General features: G+C 39.5%; 1 protein-coding gene across 1 annotated transcript in view; it reads right to left on the bottom strand.

Moving 5' to 3' along the window:
- The window catches only part of LOC120880427 (membrane cofactor protein-like), a 65,144-nt gene that overhangs the window by 37,921 nt on the left and 9,571 nt on the right, over nucleotides 1-17,652 (bottom strand). The window contains exons 4-5 of the mRNA XM_040263783.1: nucleotides 2,493-2,578; nucleotides 1,498-1,692 (exon numbers count right to left, since the gene is read on the bottom strand). Coding sequence (XP_040119717.1) covers nucleotides 1,498-1,692; nucleotides 2,493-2,578 — 281 coding nt within the window. The remainder of the gene's footprint in view (nucleotides 1-1,497; nucleotides 1,693-2,492; nucleotides 2,579-17,652) is intronic.

The following is a 17,652-nucleotide window of genomic DNA, read 5'->3' as shown; positions in this document are numbered from 1 at the left end:
AGTCATTTCAGTCATGTCCAACTCTTTGCGACCCTATGGACTGTAGCCCCTCAGGCTCCTCTGTCCATAGGATCCTCCAGGCAAGGATTCTAGAGTGAGTTGCCATCCCTCCTCAAGGGGATCTTCCCAACCCAGGGATGGAACCCGTGGCCCCTAACGCTTCTGCATTGCAGGCGGAGTCTTTACTGCTGAGCCACTGGGGAGGCCCAGTGGCTTTGTGTAGAACTGCCATTATTTATTGCTTAAATGTTTGGTAGAGTTCACCAGTAAGGATACATGGTTTGCAGTACTCTTTGTGAGAAGGTTTACATTGTCAAATTTATAGGCATACAGTGGTTTGTTTTTCTTCCTTATTATTCTTTAAACATCTATAGGATATTTTATGATGTTCTCCTTTTCAATCTTAGTATCAGTGATTTTATCATTGTTTTCCTGTCAGACTGTCTATGGATTTATCTGTTTTGCCCATATTCTCCAAAAACCAGGCTGATTTCTTTGATTATCTCTGTTTTGTTTCTCTTTTCAATTTCATGGCTCTCCAATTTTATTATTTCCTTTTGTTCTCTTGTTTTAGATTTAATTTGCTCTTCTTTTTAAATTTCTAATGATAGAAGCATAGATGACTGATTTGAGACTTTTCTGTTTTTCCAACATAAGTATTTCACATTATAAACATCCTCTGAGCAAAACTTTTGCAAAACTTTTCCTGTATCCCACACATTTTTGTATATTAATATGCTGTTCATTTTTAATCAATTAAAAACAGTTTCTATTGTGACTGCTTCTTTGACTCGTGGGTTACTTAAAAGTGTCTTGCACACTTTTCAAGTATTTGGTTTGATTTCCACAATCATCCCATTGTGATCAGGTTGACGTACTGGTACTAGTTTCAATATATAGGAAATAAATATGTTAAAAATATTATCTAAAAATGATATTACAGCATGGCCCATTGTACACTGGGAGAAGATAAATATTTTGCTACCATTCAGTGGATCCTTCATCAAGAATCACATCCCCTCCAGTGTCTCCCCACTTTTAGTTAAGGTGAAGTTGTTAAAATCAGCTTTGTCCAGAGTTTAACAATCTTATCAGTGAGAAGGTTAGTCTTTTAAGGTGCCTGTAGCCCGAACTCTCAGAGGTCTTATACGACAAGATAAAGCTTTCTTATTTCTTAAGCCATGGTGTGCTGAGTTTTCTGATGCTTGCAAACAAACAACAACAACAACAAAAAAACCCAAAAGTTCTAGCTCGTGCATATCCATCGTAGCGCATGATGTACAAGCTGAAACGCCAAGAACATGCCGAGTGACTGGGGGAGGACTCGACAATCAGAACTGTTTAAATTTGATTTGAGCAATATTAAACTAAATTAGAGGTCAATTTAGCAGGAGGAGCAATTACACGGGAATCTTTTGTTTACTTGTAGATAAAAATATTTTTGAAGTGTTTCCACAGTATTTAGATTCAGGAGGAAATACATGGAAATATTATTACCTTTACACTCTGGTGGGTCACTGCTCCATCTGTTATGATCAACACAAATAAGGGTGATTTCTCCAATAAGAGAATATTCATCTGGTCCATTTGAAGGATTACACCTATACATTACTACTTCACTGTATTGATATACTTCCTTATAATGGGTGAATCTTCCATTTGTTATATTTCTAGGTGCTGCACACAGAATTACTTAAAAAGGGAGGAAAAAGGACATGAAGTAAAAGTGAAATATTAAGACAGCATTAGCAAAGTCCTAAGAATTGCCTTCATATAATTCATTAACATATGATTAATATGCTCCAGTTGTGAATTCAATATCCGTTTAGAAGAAAGCCTCTATGTGAATATATATTATCCCCAAATCAAGCCATTAATGTAGAAAAAACTTATTTTCTGAAATATGAAATACATATTTATCTGCAAGGCCATGCTAAGTTTTGCTCATATCATCATGAAAGATGCTGACAATTTAATGCTAAAATATACTTGTGATTAAAAAGGTAACTCAGTGCTAGCTGAAAAATACTTTATGATTTATAAATATCTCATTCACAAATTGGTTGTCCACATTAATATTGAGTATTACTGTCATTTTTCACTTTCATCCCGATGATGTATGGTTAAATTTTTCATATACAGCTGTCTGATTTTCCAGTAGACTAGATCCAAATGTGCTCCTTTAAACCAGATATTGAAGTAACTTGAAAAAATATAAAACAATGATACAATTCCCACTATTTGTTTTGGAAAATTTTGACTTTTCATAAAAATATGTTGCATATATTTATATGTATTACAGCTAACACTTCTTAAAAATGAGTTAATAATTATTTTTAAAACTTTTCATTTTTAACTGCAATATAATAAATATCAAGAGACATAACCCATATGAAGAGAAGTTCCTTGGTGTCTATGTTAATTTAAAAGCATACAGAGGTCATAAAGTTTGAGAACTGCTGCTCTATATTCTAAACAGAAGACATACTTACTTTCACAAATTGGGAGATTATCACTCCAGTTCACATTATCTCCAGAAATTTCACAATATATAATTTTTGCTCCAATCAGATAAAAACTAAATGAGAGAAAAAAGTTAGCACGTCCTTTAAGCAATTACAAGATGTATATAATAATCAAAAATGATTTATATGATGGGTTTTCTGTACTATAGTAATTTGAGTGAGAAATTTCTTAATATAATGGATGTCCTAAATCTGCAACTCAGTCAAAGAAAGAGTTTCTGCATGTGGACCCACTTTGGCCTACAGTAAAATGTGTAAATTACTGTCACGCTGGTCAGTGTAGCCCCTCTGCTCCCTCTGGCAAGTGCATTACACACTGACTTCTACTCTTTGCTCACACCATTTTGCTCAGTCAGGACTGAGCAGAGAGATCAGGGCCCTAGAACTTGCCTGCCTGGATTCAAGTTCCAGCTCCATGACTGCCTCGAGCTTGGGAAATCCCTTGCTGCTGCTGCTGCTGCTGCTGCTGAGTCGCTTCAGTCATGTCTGACCCTGTGCGACCCCATGGACAGCAGCCCACCAGGCTCCTCTGTCCACGGGATTCTCTAGGCAAGAATACTGGAGTGGGTTGCCATTTCCTTCTCCCAGAAATCCCTTAATGCTTCCTTAATGCTTCCCCTACATAACTCATGGGATTGTTCTGAGGATTGGATGGGTTAGTCTCTGGCACATAGTGAGTACTAGGTAAATTTTAACTTTTATTAATATTTTTTTAGATCAGAATACACACCCACCTTATTTTATTGCTCTTAACTTTTTGAGGTTTTAACAAACTGAAGGTGTATGGCAACCCTGCAATGAACAAGTTTATTTGTGCCATTTTCCTAACAAGGTTTGCTCACATTCATTTCTCTTGTCACATTTTGATAAATATCACATATTTCAAACTTTATTACTACTATGATATTTGTTGTGGTCATCTGTGATCAACACTATTTAATGTCACTACTATGACTCACTGAAGGTTCATATTATGACCATTCCCTTCTCCAGGAGATCTTCCCAACCCAGGGATTGAACCTGGGTCTCCCACATTGCAGGCAGATTCTTTACCATCTGAGTCACCAGGGAAGCCCTAACAATTTTTGGCAATATGCCATTTTAAAATTAAGGTATGTACATTTCTTAGACATAATTCCATTACGTACTTAGTAGACTATGGTATAGTGTTCAGTTCAGTTCAGTTCAGTCACTCAGTCGTGTCCGACTCTTTGTGATCCCATGAATTGCAGTACGCCAGGCCTCCCTGTCCATCACCAACTCCCGGAGTTCACTCAAACTCACGTCCATCGAGTCAGTGATGCCATCCAGCCATCTCATCCTCTGTCATCCCCTTCTCCTCCTGCCCCCAATCCCTCCCAGCATCAGAGTCTTTTCCAATGAGTCAACTCTTCGCATGAGGTGGCCAAAGTACTGGAGTTTCAGCTTTAGCATCATTCCTTCCAAAGAAATCCCAGGGTTGATCTCCTTCAGAATGGACTGGTTGGATCTCCTTGCAGTCCAAGGGACTCTCAAGAGTCTTCTCCAACACCACAGTTCAAAAGCATCAATTCTTTGATGCTCAGCTTTCTTCACAGTCCACCTCTCACATCCATACATGACCACTGGAAAAACCATAGCCTTGACTAGACAGACCTTAGTCGGCAAAGTAATGTCTCTGCTTTTGAATATACTATCTAGGTTGGTCATAACTTTTCTTCCAAGGAGTAAGCGTCTTTTAATTTCATGGCTGCAATCACCATCTGCAGTGATTTTGGAGCCCAAAAAGATTAAGTCTGACACTGTTTCTACTGTTTCCCCATCTATTTCCCACGAAGTGATGGGACCAGATGCCATGATCTTAGTTTTCTGAATGTTGAGCTTTAAATGTAAACATATGTAAAAAATTCATTTGACTTGCTCTATTGTAGTGGTCTGGAACTGAACCTGTAATATCTCCGAAGTATGTCTTCACCTTCCTAGGAGTAGCATAGGAATACTCCTACTTGATGAAATCTTCTCTGATGATTTAAATTCACAATTATACTCTCCTTCTTCTGGAAGTTCACTGTAATGATTATGAGTGATTCTATGTATTTAATACTTCTTCTCACTATTATTCTTTGATGCCTCTCTGTATATGCTTTTTCTCAAGAAGGATACAACCTCTTTAGGAAGAACCTATGTATTAAACTTTTGGCATTCTTCAAAGTACCTAGCAGGGTCTCTCTCTATAAATACTCACTGAATGTTCCATTATTTCTAATTGATTAAGTCAAATATACCCTATCTGCTTCCAGCTGACTCTTCTACAAGACTCACTCATTGATTCCAGATTATAATGTGTATTTCTGGTATGATGGCAATTTAAGAGGCATCAGGAATCTGTCTCCCCACCTTGATAACAATTGCACGGGTAGAATCTGCCTGATGTCACTATTTTGGAACTCTGACTTCTGTTGATGGTTTACAATGTCCAGGTGAAGACTTAGGTAAATTGGCTTATTTTGGTCCATTTCAACTCTTACCTTAGCACAGTGGTAGCTACCCATCCTCACCCATAGCAGTGTGGCAGGGTTCTCTGCATGTGTTCCCAGAACAGCTTACAAGTTGCTTGTGGGAGCCAAGGTGTTCAAAAAGGACCCTGTCCTCCAAATATAAGGATCTGTGTTCTTATCACTAATAGCTGCTTCCGATCACAGATAATTAGACAAAGAAACAGGTAGCCATTTTTGACACACCTCCCCGTACTTTTGTAATCCCCTTCTGCCCTGGCTGAAGTAACTTTCAAGGGGCTTAAATATCCAATGCCCTTTGTTCCCCACTTCATTTTTAGTTTTTCCCCTTATAGGGGCCAGACATTAAATACTCAGACATTCAAAAGCAAGTGCACATGCAGGAAAATAAGAAAGTGATAGTCTATGCCTAGGGAATGGCTCAGGAAAGACCTGAAATATTTTTCAGTTTGTACATCAGGCTGATATTCAGCACAGAGCCATTAACTAACAATTAAAAAAAATAATCCGCCTTGCATTTGGTGCTTTGCCTGGGGGGTGGCATCACTGAGGACTTCCTTCTGCAAGGTTGCCCCAAAATATACTGCTACAAATGATCTCCCATTTAGGGACGCCCATATTTAGGTATGCTCACCTAAATCTTCATGCTGCCAACTGCCACAAGAGCAAATGTGGCCGTCCCAACAAACTGCCTCCAGAAGGACGTCAAATAATGCCTCTCCACTGGCGCCTGCTTTGACTTCACAGAGGCCTCCTGCCTAACCCCCATGGGTAGGGCCTCAGTAATATTTGAAAAACGAAAACAAAATGACTGGCTTAAGGATGTTTAAAGAACTAAAGGAAGAAATCATGAGGTCAAGAGAATATGTGTGAAACATGGAAATCTCAAACGGGAGGCAGAAGGACTGGAAAGAAACCTCAAGGAACTTCTGAAGTTGAAAAGCACAATAATGGACGTTAAAAATCCATGGGAGGCACATTTGACCAAAAAGAAGAAAGGATCAGAGAACTTGAATACAGGATAATGGAAATTAGTGTCTCTGAGGAACAGAAAGAGAAAAGACTAAAGAAAAATGGACAGAGCCTAAAAAATCTTTGGAACTGTGGAACACCAACAGATTTATCAACATATACAATGTAGGACTCTCAGAAAGAGACAATGTAGAGAAGATGGCAGAGAGAGAGAACATTTGAAAAAATAATGGCAGAAAACTATCCAAATTTGATTAAAGATGTGAATATAAAATGGCAAAATCTCAATGCACCCTAGGATGAACTCAAAGAAACCCATAATACTCATGCTTTCAAAAGACAAAGAGAGAACATTGAACGTTGCAAGAAAGAGAGAAGAATCACATAGAGAGGATTCTAAACAAGATTATGAAATTTCTCATTAGGAACTCAGAACTCCAAGACAGTGAGTATATATACTCAAAGTGCTAAAAGAAAAAAAAAAAAAAAACAATCGAACAAAAATCCCTTATCCAGAAAAAAAACTGTTCTTTGAAAGTTATGGAGAAATTAGGGCCTTTCCAGGAATAAAAAGAGAGAGAGACTGTGACCACTAGGCCACTGTTGACCCACACCTCCACTGGAGACTCCTGGACACCCACAGACTTCTGGGGAAATGAGGTGTGTGTGGTGCTGGCCGTGCTTTGGAACAGAGAATCTGGACGTGTCTCAGAGAATTTCTGACCTTTTTAAGAATATTTTCGGTTATAGCTGTTGAACATGACAACCAATGTAATGAATACTCATTCTCATGCTCTTCAGTTCAGTTCAATCACTCATTCGTGTCCGACTCTTTGTGACTCCATGAACCGTAGCACGCCAGGCCTCCCTGTCCATCACCAGCTCCTGGAGTTCACCCAAAGCCATGTCCATTAAGTCAGTGATGCCATCCAACCATCTCATCCTCTGTCATCCCCTTCTCCTCCTGCCCTCAATCTTTGCCAGTATCAGGGTCTTTTCAAATGAGTCACCTCTTTGCATCAGGTGGCCAAAGTATTGGAGTTTCAGCTTCATATCAGTCCTTCCAATGAACACCCAGGACTGATCTCCTTTAGGATAGACTGGTTGGATCTCCTTGCAGTCCAAGGGACTCTCAAGAGTCTTCTCCAACACCACAGTTCAAAAGAAACAATTCTTCAGCGCTCAGCCTTCTTTATAGTCCAACTCTCACATCCATACATGACCACTGGAAAAACCATAGCCTTGACTAGACGGACCTTTGTTGGCAAAGTAATGTCTCTGCTTTTCAATACGCTGTCTAGGTTGGTCATAACTTTCCTTTCAAGGAGTAAGCGTCTTTTAATTTCATGGCTACAATCACCATCTGCATTGATTTTGCAGCCCAGAAAAATAAAGTCAGCCACTGTTTCCACTGTTTCCCCATCTATTTCCCATGAAGTGATGGGACCAGATGCCATGATCTTCGTTTTCTGAATGTTGAGCTTTAAGCCAACTTTTTCACTCTCCTCTTTCACTTTCATCAATAGGCTCTTTAGTTCTTCTTCACTTTCTCCTATAAGGGTGGTGTCATCTGCATATCTGAGGTTACTGATATTTCTCCTGGCAATCTTGATTTCAGCTTGTGCTTCTTCCAGCCCAGATTTCTCATGATGTACTCTGCATAGAAGTTAAGTAAGCAGGGTGACAGTATACAGCCTTGATGTACTCCTTTTCCTATTTGGAACCATTCTGTTGTTCCATGTCCAGTTCTAACTGTGGCTTTGTGACCTGCATACAGGTCTCAAGAGGCAGGTCAGGTGGTCTGGTATTCCCATCTCTTTCAGAATTTTCCAGTTTATTGTGATCCACAAAGTCAAAGGCTTTGGCCTAGTTTATAAAGCAGAAGTAGATGTTTTTCTGGAACTCTCTTGCTTTTTCCATGATCCAGTGGATATTGGCAATTTGATCTCTGGTTCCTCTGCCTTTTGTAAAACCAGCTTGAACATTTGAAAGTTCACAGCTGATGTATTGCTGAAGCCTGGCTTGGAGAATTTTAAGCTTTACTTTACTAACATGTGAGATGAGTGCAATTGTGTGGTAGTCTGAGCCTTCTTTGCATTGCCTTTCTTTGGGATTGGAATGAAAACTGGAAGTATGATTTATATTTGACTCCAAGATGGCAGAGTAGGAGGATGTGCACTCCTCTTCTCCTCTGAGAACTCCAAAATTACAACTCACTACTGAACAACCATCGACAGGAGAATGTAGGATCCCACCAAAAAAAAGATACCCCACATCTAAGAGCAAAGGAGAAACCTACGTAAGACAATAGGAGAGGTGAAAACACGTTTAGAATCAAACCCCACAGCTGCCAGAGATGCTCAGAGGCTCAAACAAACCTTGTGCACACCAGGACCCAGAGACCTCACAGAGACTGAGCCAGAACTGTGTTTGAGTGTCTCCTGTGGAGGTATGGGTTAGCAATGGCCTGCTGCAGGGGCAGGGGCTCTGGGTGCATAGACCTGGGTATGGCATAAGCCCTCTTGGAGGAGGTCGCTATCAACCCCACCATAGAGCCTCCAGAACTTACACAGGACTGGGGAAACAGGCTCTTGGAGGGCACAAACAAAACCTTGTGCACACAAGGCCCAGGAGAAAGCAGCAGTGACCCCACAAGAGACTGACCCAGACTTCGTGAGTGTCCAGGAGCCTCTAACAGAAGTGTGGGTCGGCCGTGGCCTGCTGCAGGGCTGGGGGCACTGAGTGTAGCAGTGCATCATGGGACCTTTTGAAGGAGGTTGCCATTATCTTCATTACCTCCACCATAGTTTGGCCTCAGGTCAAACAACAGGGAGGGAACACAGCCCTGCCCATCAACAGAAAATTGGATTAAAAGTTTACTGAGCATGGCTCTGCTCATCAGAACAAGACCCAGTTTCCCCTACAGTCAGTCTCTCCAAGCAGGAAGCTTCCATAAGCCTCTTATCCTTCTCTATCAGAGGGCAGATAAACTGAAAACCACAATCACAGAAAACTAACCAATCTAATCACGTGGACCACAGCCTTGTCTAATTCAGTGAAACTATGAGCCATGCCATGTAGGACCACCCAAGATGGATGGGTCATGATGGAGAGTTCTGAAAAAACGTGGTCCACTGGAGAAGGAAATGGCAAACCACTTCAGTATTCTTGCCTTGAGAACCCCATGAACAGTGTGAAAAGGCAAAAAGATAGGACACTGAAAGAGGAACTCCCCAGGTCAGTAGGTGCTCAATATGCTACTGGAGAGCAATGGAGAAATAACTCCAGAAAGAATGAAGAGATGGAGCCAAAGCAAAAACAACACTCAGTTATGGATGTGACCAGTGATGGAAGTAAAGTCCGATGCTGTAAAGAGCAATACTGGATACGAACCTGGAATGTTAGGTCCATGAATCAAGGCAAATTGGAAGTGGGCAAATGGGAGATGGCAAGAGTGAACATCGACATTTCAGGAATCAGTGAACTAAAATGAACTGGATGGGTGAATTTAACTTAGATGATCATTATATCTACTACTGTGGGCAAGAATCACTTAGAAGAAATGGAGTAGCCATCATAGTAAACAAACGAGTCCGAAATGCAGTACATGGATGCAATCTCAGAAATGACAGAATGATCGCTGTTCATTTACAAGGCAAACCATTCAATATCACAGCAATCCAAGTCTATGCCCCAACCACTCATGCTGAAGAAGCTGAAGTTGAATGGTTCTATGAAGACCTACAAGACCTTCTAGAAGTAACATCCAAATAAGATGTCCTTTTCATTACAGGGGACAGGATGCAAAGTCAAGAGATACCTGGAGTAACAGGCAAATTTGGCCTTAGAGTACAAAACAAAGCAGGTCAAAATCTAACAGTTTTGCCAAGAGAATGCACTGGTTATGGCAAACACCCTCTTCCTACAACACAAGAGAAGACTCTACACATGAACATCACCAGATAGTCAATACCAAAATCAGATTGATTTTATTCTTTGCAGTCAAAGATGGAGAACCTCTATACAGTTAGCAAAAAAAAGACCAGAAGCTGACTGTGGCTCAGATCATGAACTCCTTATTGCCAAATCCAGACCTAATTTGAAGAAAGTAGGGAAAATCACTAGGCCATTCAGGTATGACCTAAATCAAATCCCTTATGATTATACAGTGGAAGTGACAGATAGATTCAAGGGATTAGGTCTGATAGACAGAGTGCCTGAAAACTATGGATGGAGGTTCATGACATTGTATAGGAGGCAGGGATCAAGAGCATCTCCAAGAAAAAGAAATGCAAAAAGGCAAAATGATTGTCTGTGGAGGCCTTACAAGTAGCTGAGAAAAGAAAAGATGCAAAAGGCAAAGGAGAAAAGGAAAGATATAAGCATCTGAATGCAGAGTTCCAAAGAATAGCAAGGAGCGAGAAGAAAGCCTTCCTCAGCAACAATGCAAAGAAATAGAGGAAAACAATAGAATGGGAAAGACTAGAGATCTTTTCAAGAAAATTAGAGGTACCAAGGGAACATTTCATGCAAAGATGGGCTCAATAAAGGACAGAAATGGTATGGACCTAATAGACGCAAAGATATTAAGAAGATGTGGCAAGAATACACAGAAGAACTATACAAAAAAGATCTTCATGACCCAGATAACCATGATGGTGTGATCACTCACCTACAGCCAGACATCCTGGAATGTGAAGTCAAGTGGGCCTTAGGAAGCATCACTATGAACAAAGCTAGTGGAGGTGATGGAATTCCAGTTGAGCTATTCCAAATCCTAAAAGATGATGCTGTGAAAGTGCTGCACTCAATATGCCAGCAAATTTGGAAAACTCAGCAGTGGCCACAGGACTGGAAAAGGTCAGTTTTCATTTCAATCCCAAAGAAAGGCAATGCCAAAGAATGGTCAGACTACTGCACAATTGCACTCATCTCACATGCTAGCAAAGTTATGCTCAAAATTTTCCAATTCAGACTTCAACAGTACATGAACTGTGAACTTCCAGATGTTCAAGTTGGATTTAGAAAAGGCAGAGGAACCAGGAATCAAATTGCCAATGTCTGCTGTATCATGATAAAGCTAGAGAGTTCCAGAAAAACATCTACTTCTGCTTTATTGACTATGGCAAAGCCTTTGACTGTGTGGACCATAACAAACTGTGGAAAATTCTGAAAGAGATGGTAATACCAGACCACCTGACCTGCTTTCTGAGAAACCTGTATGCAGGTCAAGAAGCAACAGTTAGAACTGGACATGGAACAATGGACTGGTTTCAAGTCAGGAAAGGAGTATGTAAAGGCTATATATTGTCACCCTGCTTATTTAACTTATATGCAGAGGACATCATGAGAAATGCTGGGCTGGATGAAGCACAAGCTGGAATCAAGATTGTGGAGAGAAATAGCAATAACCTCAGTTATGCAGATGACACCACCCTTATGGCAGAAAGCAAAGAAGGGCTAAAGAGCCTCTTGATGAACTGAAAGAAGAGAGTGAAAAAACTTAAACTCATCATTCAGAAAACTAAGATCATGGCATCTGGTCCCATCACCTCATGGCAAATAGATGGAGAAACAATGGAAACAGTGAAAGACTTTATCTTTTGGGGCTCCAAAATCACTGCAGATAGTGACTGCAGCCATGAAATTAAAAGACGCTTACTCCTTGGAAGGAAAGTTATAACCAACCTAGACAGCATATTAAAAAGTAGAGACATTACTTTGCCAACAAAGGCAAAGCTTTCCATTTAGTCAAAGCTATGGTTTTCCCACAGCCATGTGTGAATGTGACAGTTGGACTATAAAGAAGGCTGAGTGGTGAAGAATTGATGATTTTGAACTATGTTGTTGGAGAGGACTCTTGAGAGTCCCTTGGATTGCAAGGAGATCCAACCAGTCAATCCTATAGGAAATCAGTCCTGAATATTCATTGGAAGGACTAATGTTGAAGCTGAAACTCCAATACTTTGGCCACTTGATGAGTCACTGACTCATTGGAAAAGACCCTGGATTGGGAGCTTGTATACACCTGTGGTGGATTCATGTCAATGTATGGCAAAACCAATACAGTAGTGTAAAGTAAAATAAAATAAAGATAAAATTAAAAAAAATAAATAAAAGACCCTGATGCTGTGAACGATTGAAGGCAGAAGGGTAGGAGAAGGGGATGACAGAGGATGAGATGGTTGAATGGCATCACTGACTCTATGGACATGAGTTTGAGTAAGCTCTGGGAGTTGGTGATGGACAGGGAAGTCTGGCATGCTGTAGTCCATGGGTTGCAAAGAGTTGGACACAACTGAGTGACTGAACTGACTGAGACCTGAACTGTAAGAAACACTTAAGGGAATCTTACAAGGTGAAATAATAGGAATAGACAGTAACTCCAGAGAAGGTGATGGCACCCCACTCCAGTACTCTTGCCTGGAAAATCGCATGGGCAGAGGAGCCTGGTAGACTGCAATCCATGGGGTCATGAAGAGTCGGACACGACTGAGCGACTTCACTTTCACTTTTCACTTTCATGCATTGGAGAAAGAAATGGCAACCCACTCCAGTGTTCTTTCCTGGAGAATCCCAGGGACGGCGGAGCCTGGTGGGCTGTGGCCTATGGGGTCGCACAGAGTTGGACAGGACTGAAGCAACTTAGCAGCAGCAGCAGCAGGCAGTAGGCAGTAAATCAAATTGTTGTGGAAAAATAAATATCTCACTAAAAGTAAATTCATAGGCAATTTTAAAAGATAGCATTGGATTACAGGTGGTTTGCTAGTACAGTTTTTGTAGTTAATTTGGTATTAATTCAACTTGGAGTTCTATAACTGTAGGAAGTTAAATGTAGTCCCAATGGTAACCGTAAACAAAATAGCCACAGAATGTACAAAAAAGGGAATAATGCAGAAAGTATTCATTTCACTGTAAAATCAACGAGACACAAAAGAAAAAGTAATGCCGGAAATTAGGAACCAAAAAGCTAAAAGGCTTATAGAAAGCAAGTGGTGCAATGACAGAAGTAAGTCCCTCCTTTCAGTAGTTTATTAAATTTAAATGTATTAAACTCTTAATCAAAAGTCAGAGATTGGCAGAATGCATAAAACACATGACTCAAGGTCATGAGACTCACATGACGTCCATAGACACAAATGTGTTGAATATGAAAGGGTGCAAAAAGATAGTCCATGCTAATAGTATCTAAAAGAGAGCAGGGATGGCTATACTAATTTAGACAAAATAGACTCTAGAGAAAAAGTGTATAGGCAAAGAAGGACATTATATTTTAAAAAGGCTTAAGTACTTGAATAAGATATAACAGTTATAAACATTTATGCATCTAATAAGAAGCCATCAAAATATATGAAGCAAAAAATGACAGAACTGAAGGGAGTAAAACACAGGTATACAAAATAGGCATTTTACAGCAATAGTTGGAAACTTCAATACCCCACTCGTAATAATGTATTAAACAACTTGGTAGGAGATAAGTAAGGAAGTAGAGGACTTCAACAATACAAGACAAACTAGGTCTCAATGACATATACAGAGCACTCTATCTAACAACAGAACATAGTCTTCTCAAGTGCACACTGGACATTTCCCAGCTCAGATCACATTTTAGGTCACAGATGAAAAAAAATAATATTCTTCATAATAGATAATACACACTTAATAGCAGTTAATTCTGCTAGGCCAAAATTAATAACAATTAATGGATTTTAAAAGGTAGCTATCAGGTTGGGGAGGGAAAAAAAAAATAAGGTAGATACCATACAAATACGTTCTTTGATCACAACAGGACAAACTCAAAAATCAAAATCAATGGGAAAATTGGAAAATTCTCAAAATTGCTAAAATTTTAAAAGTCCTTTTATGTACCAATGAATCAAAGAAGAAATCATAAGGGCACTTAGAATACACTTTGACATGAATGTGTTACAGGGAAGAGTCAATACTGACTCCAAGTTGGGCTTGTATCTTTGATTTTAACCTTTGCTTTTCTTTGCTTTTACTATCGTAACCATACATAATGGCCTACCTCAGGTCTTTGTTCAGGACCTTGTCCCACAACAAGGGAAAAATTTTCACATCCCCTCCCTGAGGCTGGCCATTGCAGAAGACTTTTGTAAGATTAATGGCCTTTTTTTTACTTTACTTCCTCACCACCACCCCACCCCCACCACCACCCCCATCTCTGTTCTATAAAAGAACCTGCATCTATATCACAATAAGATGGTTATTTTGAGATATTAGTCTGGAATCTTCTCAGTCTACCAGCTTTCTGAATAAAGTTGTATTCTTCGCCTTAACACTTCACCTCTCAGATTTATTGCCCTGTCATGCATCAAGGAGAATGTACTCAGACTTGGTAAAAAAAGGAAATGAAAATATAACCTACCAAAACTTATGGATGGAATAAAGCAAAAGATGTGACAAGAAGGAAGTTTAAATGTATAAATGTTTACATTAAAAAATGTAACACCTTGCACACTTTGAAACATAAGCCAGAGGGAGTAACTTCAAATGAGCCCGGATAAGACTCAGTTTGTGATCTTGCAGAGCCTCCCCAAGAGGCAACTGGGCCTCCTTCTGGGAACACAGAGACTGGTGGTAGCCATTGGGGAGTTCCTTGTACCAGGAGGACACATGGTGCTCACAAAAAATACCATTTTGAGAACCTCTTTCTCGCTTATTAGTGTTGGGGGCTTACCATTCACCAACTAACTGGCAACAGTCCCAAGATGCACTGGGATGAGCAGCCAGACACCCTGGGCCTGGGCCTGCCAGTCAACACCAGCCGCATGACTCCCTGGGCCATGCAGACAGCTGCACCAAGATGCAGTCCCACCCACTAGTGGCCATCAGATTCTGTACGCGGCACGGCCTGTCAGCCGACCCATTTGAGGGCTAGCACTGCTGTCACTGTTTCCCAGCAGATGACTCTGCCATAAATAAAGAGCCTCGCAGCCCATATAAGGAACAACATTAGAAGATACACATAGGGTAAACAGATGGAGTACACCGCTGGGCCATATAGAATGTTTTCTACATAAGACCACTTTTCCAAAACTCAGAATCATATCTGAGCTACCTAGAACAAAGAAAACACAGAGAATTAGGTAAAATAAGGTGAGAAAAATACGTCCCATGGGAAGGAAGTAGCCCAGAAGAAGAACTACCTGGAGTGGAGACAAGCAATATACCTTATAAAAAGTTCAAGGTAATGATTATAAGAAAGTTAAAAAAAGTCAGAAGTAGAATGGATGAATATAGTAAGAAATTTAATAAATTATGAAATATTTAAAAAACCTGAACAGAGATGAAGAATACAATAGTTGTAATAAAATTACACCAGAAGGATTCAACAGTAGATTACATGATTCAGAACAATGGATCAGCAACTGGAAGACAGAATAGTGGAAATCACTAAACCTGATTAGAAAAAAATTGAAAAATATGCAGACGGTTTAAGAGCTCTCTGAGACAATATCAAACATACTAAATAATTTGCATCATGGGGCCACAGAAGAAGAAGAGGGAGAGAAAGGAGCAGAGAATTTAATTAAAGAACAAATAGCTGAAAATTTCCTTAACATGGGAAAGGAAATAGATTTCTAGGTCCAGAAAGCAGAGTCCCAAACACAGTGAACCCAAAGAGATCCACACCAAGATGCATTGTAATCAAACTGGTAGAAATTAAAGATAGAGAGATTCTTAAAAGCAGCAAAAGAAAAGCAGCTGGCTGCATATAACAAACTCCCATATGATTATAAGCATTTTCAGAAGAAACTTTAAAGATTAAAAGGCAGTAGCATGATAAGGTTAAAGGGATGAAAGCTAAAAATCTATATATAAAAATCCTGTACCTGGCAAAGATATCATTTAGATTTTTTTTTAATTTTTATTTTTACTTTATTTTACTTTACAATACTTTATTGATTTTGCCATACATTGATATGAATCTTCCATGGGTGTACATAAGTTCCCAATCCTGAACCCCCTCCCACCTCCCACCCCATATCATCTCTCTGGATCATCCCCATGCACCAGCCCCAAGCATCCTGTATCCTGTATCAAACGTAGACTGGCAATTCGTTTCTTACATGATAGTATACATGTTTCAATGCCAATCTCCAAATGACCCAATCAAAAAATGGGCCAAAGAACTAAATAGACATTTCTCCAAAGAAGACACACGGATGGCTAACAAACACAGTTCTATCATTTAGATTTGAAATAACGTTACAGACAAGCAAAACTAAAAGAATTCAGCACCACTAAATGGGCTTCAAAATCACTGCTGATGGTGACTGCAGCCATGAAATTAAAGATGCTTACTCCTTGGAAGGAAAGTTATAACCAACCTAGATAGCATATTCAAAAGCAGAGACATTATTTTGCCAACAAAGGTGCGTCTAGTCAAGGCTATGGTTTTTCCTGTGGTCATGTATGGATGTGAGAGTTGGACTGTGAAGAAAGCTGAGTGCAGAAGAATTGATGTTTTTGAACTGTGGTGTTGGAGAAGACTCTTGAGAGTCCCTTGGACTGCAAGGAGATCCAACCAGTCCATCCTAAAGGAGATCAGCCCTGGGATTTCTTTGGAAGGAATGATGCTAAAGCTGAAGCTCCAATACTTTGGCCACCTCATGCGAAGAGTTGACTCATTGGAAAACACTCTGATGCTGGGAGGGATTGGGGGCAGGAGGAGAAGGGGACGACAGAGGATGAGATGGCTGGATGGCATCACTGACTCGATGGACATGAGTCTGAGTGAACTCCTGGAGATGGTGATGGACAGGGAGGCCTGGCGTGCTGCGATTCGTGGGGTCGCAAAGAGTCGGACACGATTGAGCAACTGAACTGAACTGAACTGAGCTGAAATAGGCTTCACAAAAAAACATTAAAAGGATTTTTTTAAGTAAAAAAGAAAAGGCCACAACTAAAAAATATGAAGACTGTGAAGGAATTATCTTATTTGTAAAGGGAAACATACAGGAAAGGCAGTAGATAAACCATTTATAAAACTAGCAGGAAGCTTAAAAGACAAAAGTAGTCAAATCATACACACACACACACACACACACACACACACACAATAAGAAGTTAAGGGATGCACAAAACAATGAACTATAAAATACGATGTCAAAAACATTAAACATGAGAGGAGGGGAGTAAAGATAAGTGTAGTTAGAATGTATTTGAACTTAAGAAATCAGCAATGTTAAGCAATCATGACATTTTATATAAAAATCTCATGGTAATCACAAATGAAAAATATATAATACATACACACACACACAGAAAAGAAACAAATCCAAACTCAATATTAAAGATACTCATCAAATCACAAATAAAGATAGCAAAAGAAGAATGAAAGAGAACGGCAGTAACAAACAGTAAATGATTAAGAAAATGACAAAAATGGAGACCTACCAATTATTATTTTAAATGTAAAAGAAACAATACTCTAATCAAAAGACATGGAGTGGCTAAATGGGTAAAAAACAAGATCTAATGATATGCTGCATCAAAGAGACTACAGATATAAAGACACAAAGTCTGAAAATGAGGAATGAAAAAATGTATTCCATGTAAATGGAAATCAAAAGAAAGTTGTAATACAAATACTTATCTCAGACAAAATAGAGTTAAAACAAAGACTGTCAAAG

This window comes from Oryx dammah, unplaced genomic scaffold, assembly GCF_014754425.2.
Source record: "Oryx dammah isolate SB20612 unplaced genomic scaffold, SCBI_Odam_1.1 HiC_scaffold_21, whole genome shotgun sequence".
NCBI lineage: Eukaryota > Metazoa > Chordata > Mammalia > Artiodactyla > Bovidae > Oryx > Oryx dammah.
Note: the sequence above shows the minus strand (reverse complement) of the source record. Positions and strands in the feature narration are given on the sequence as shown.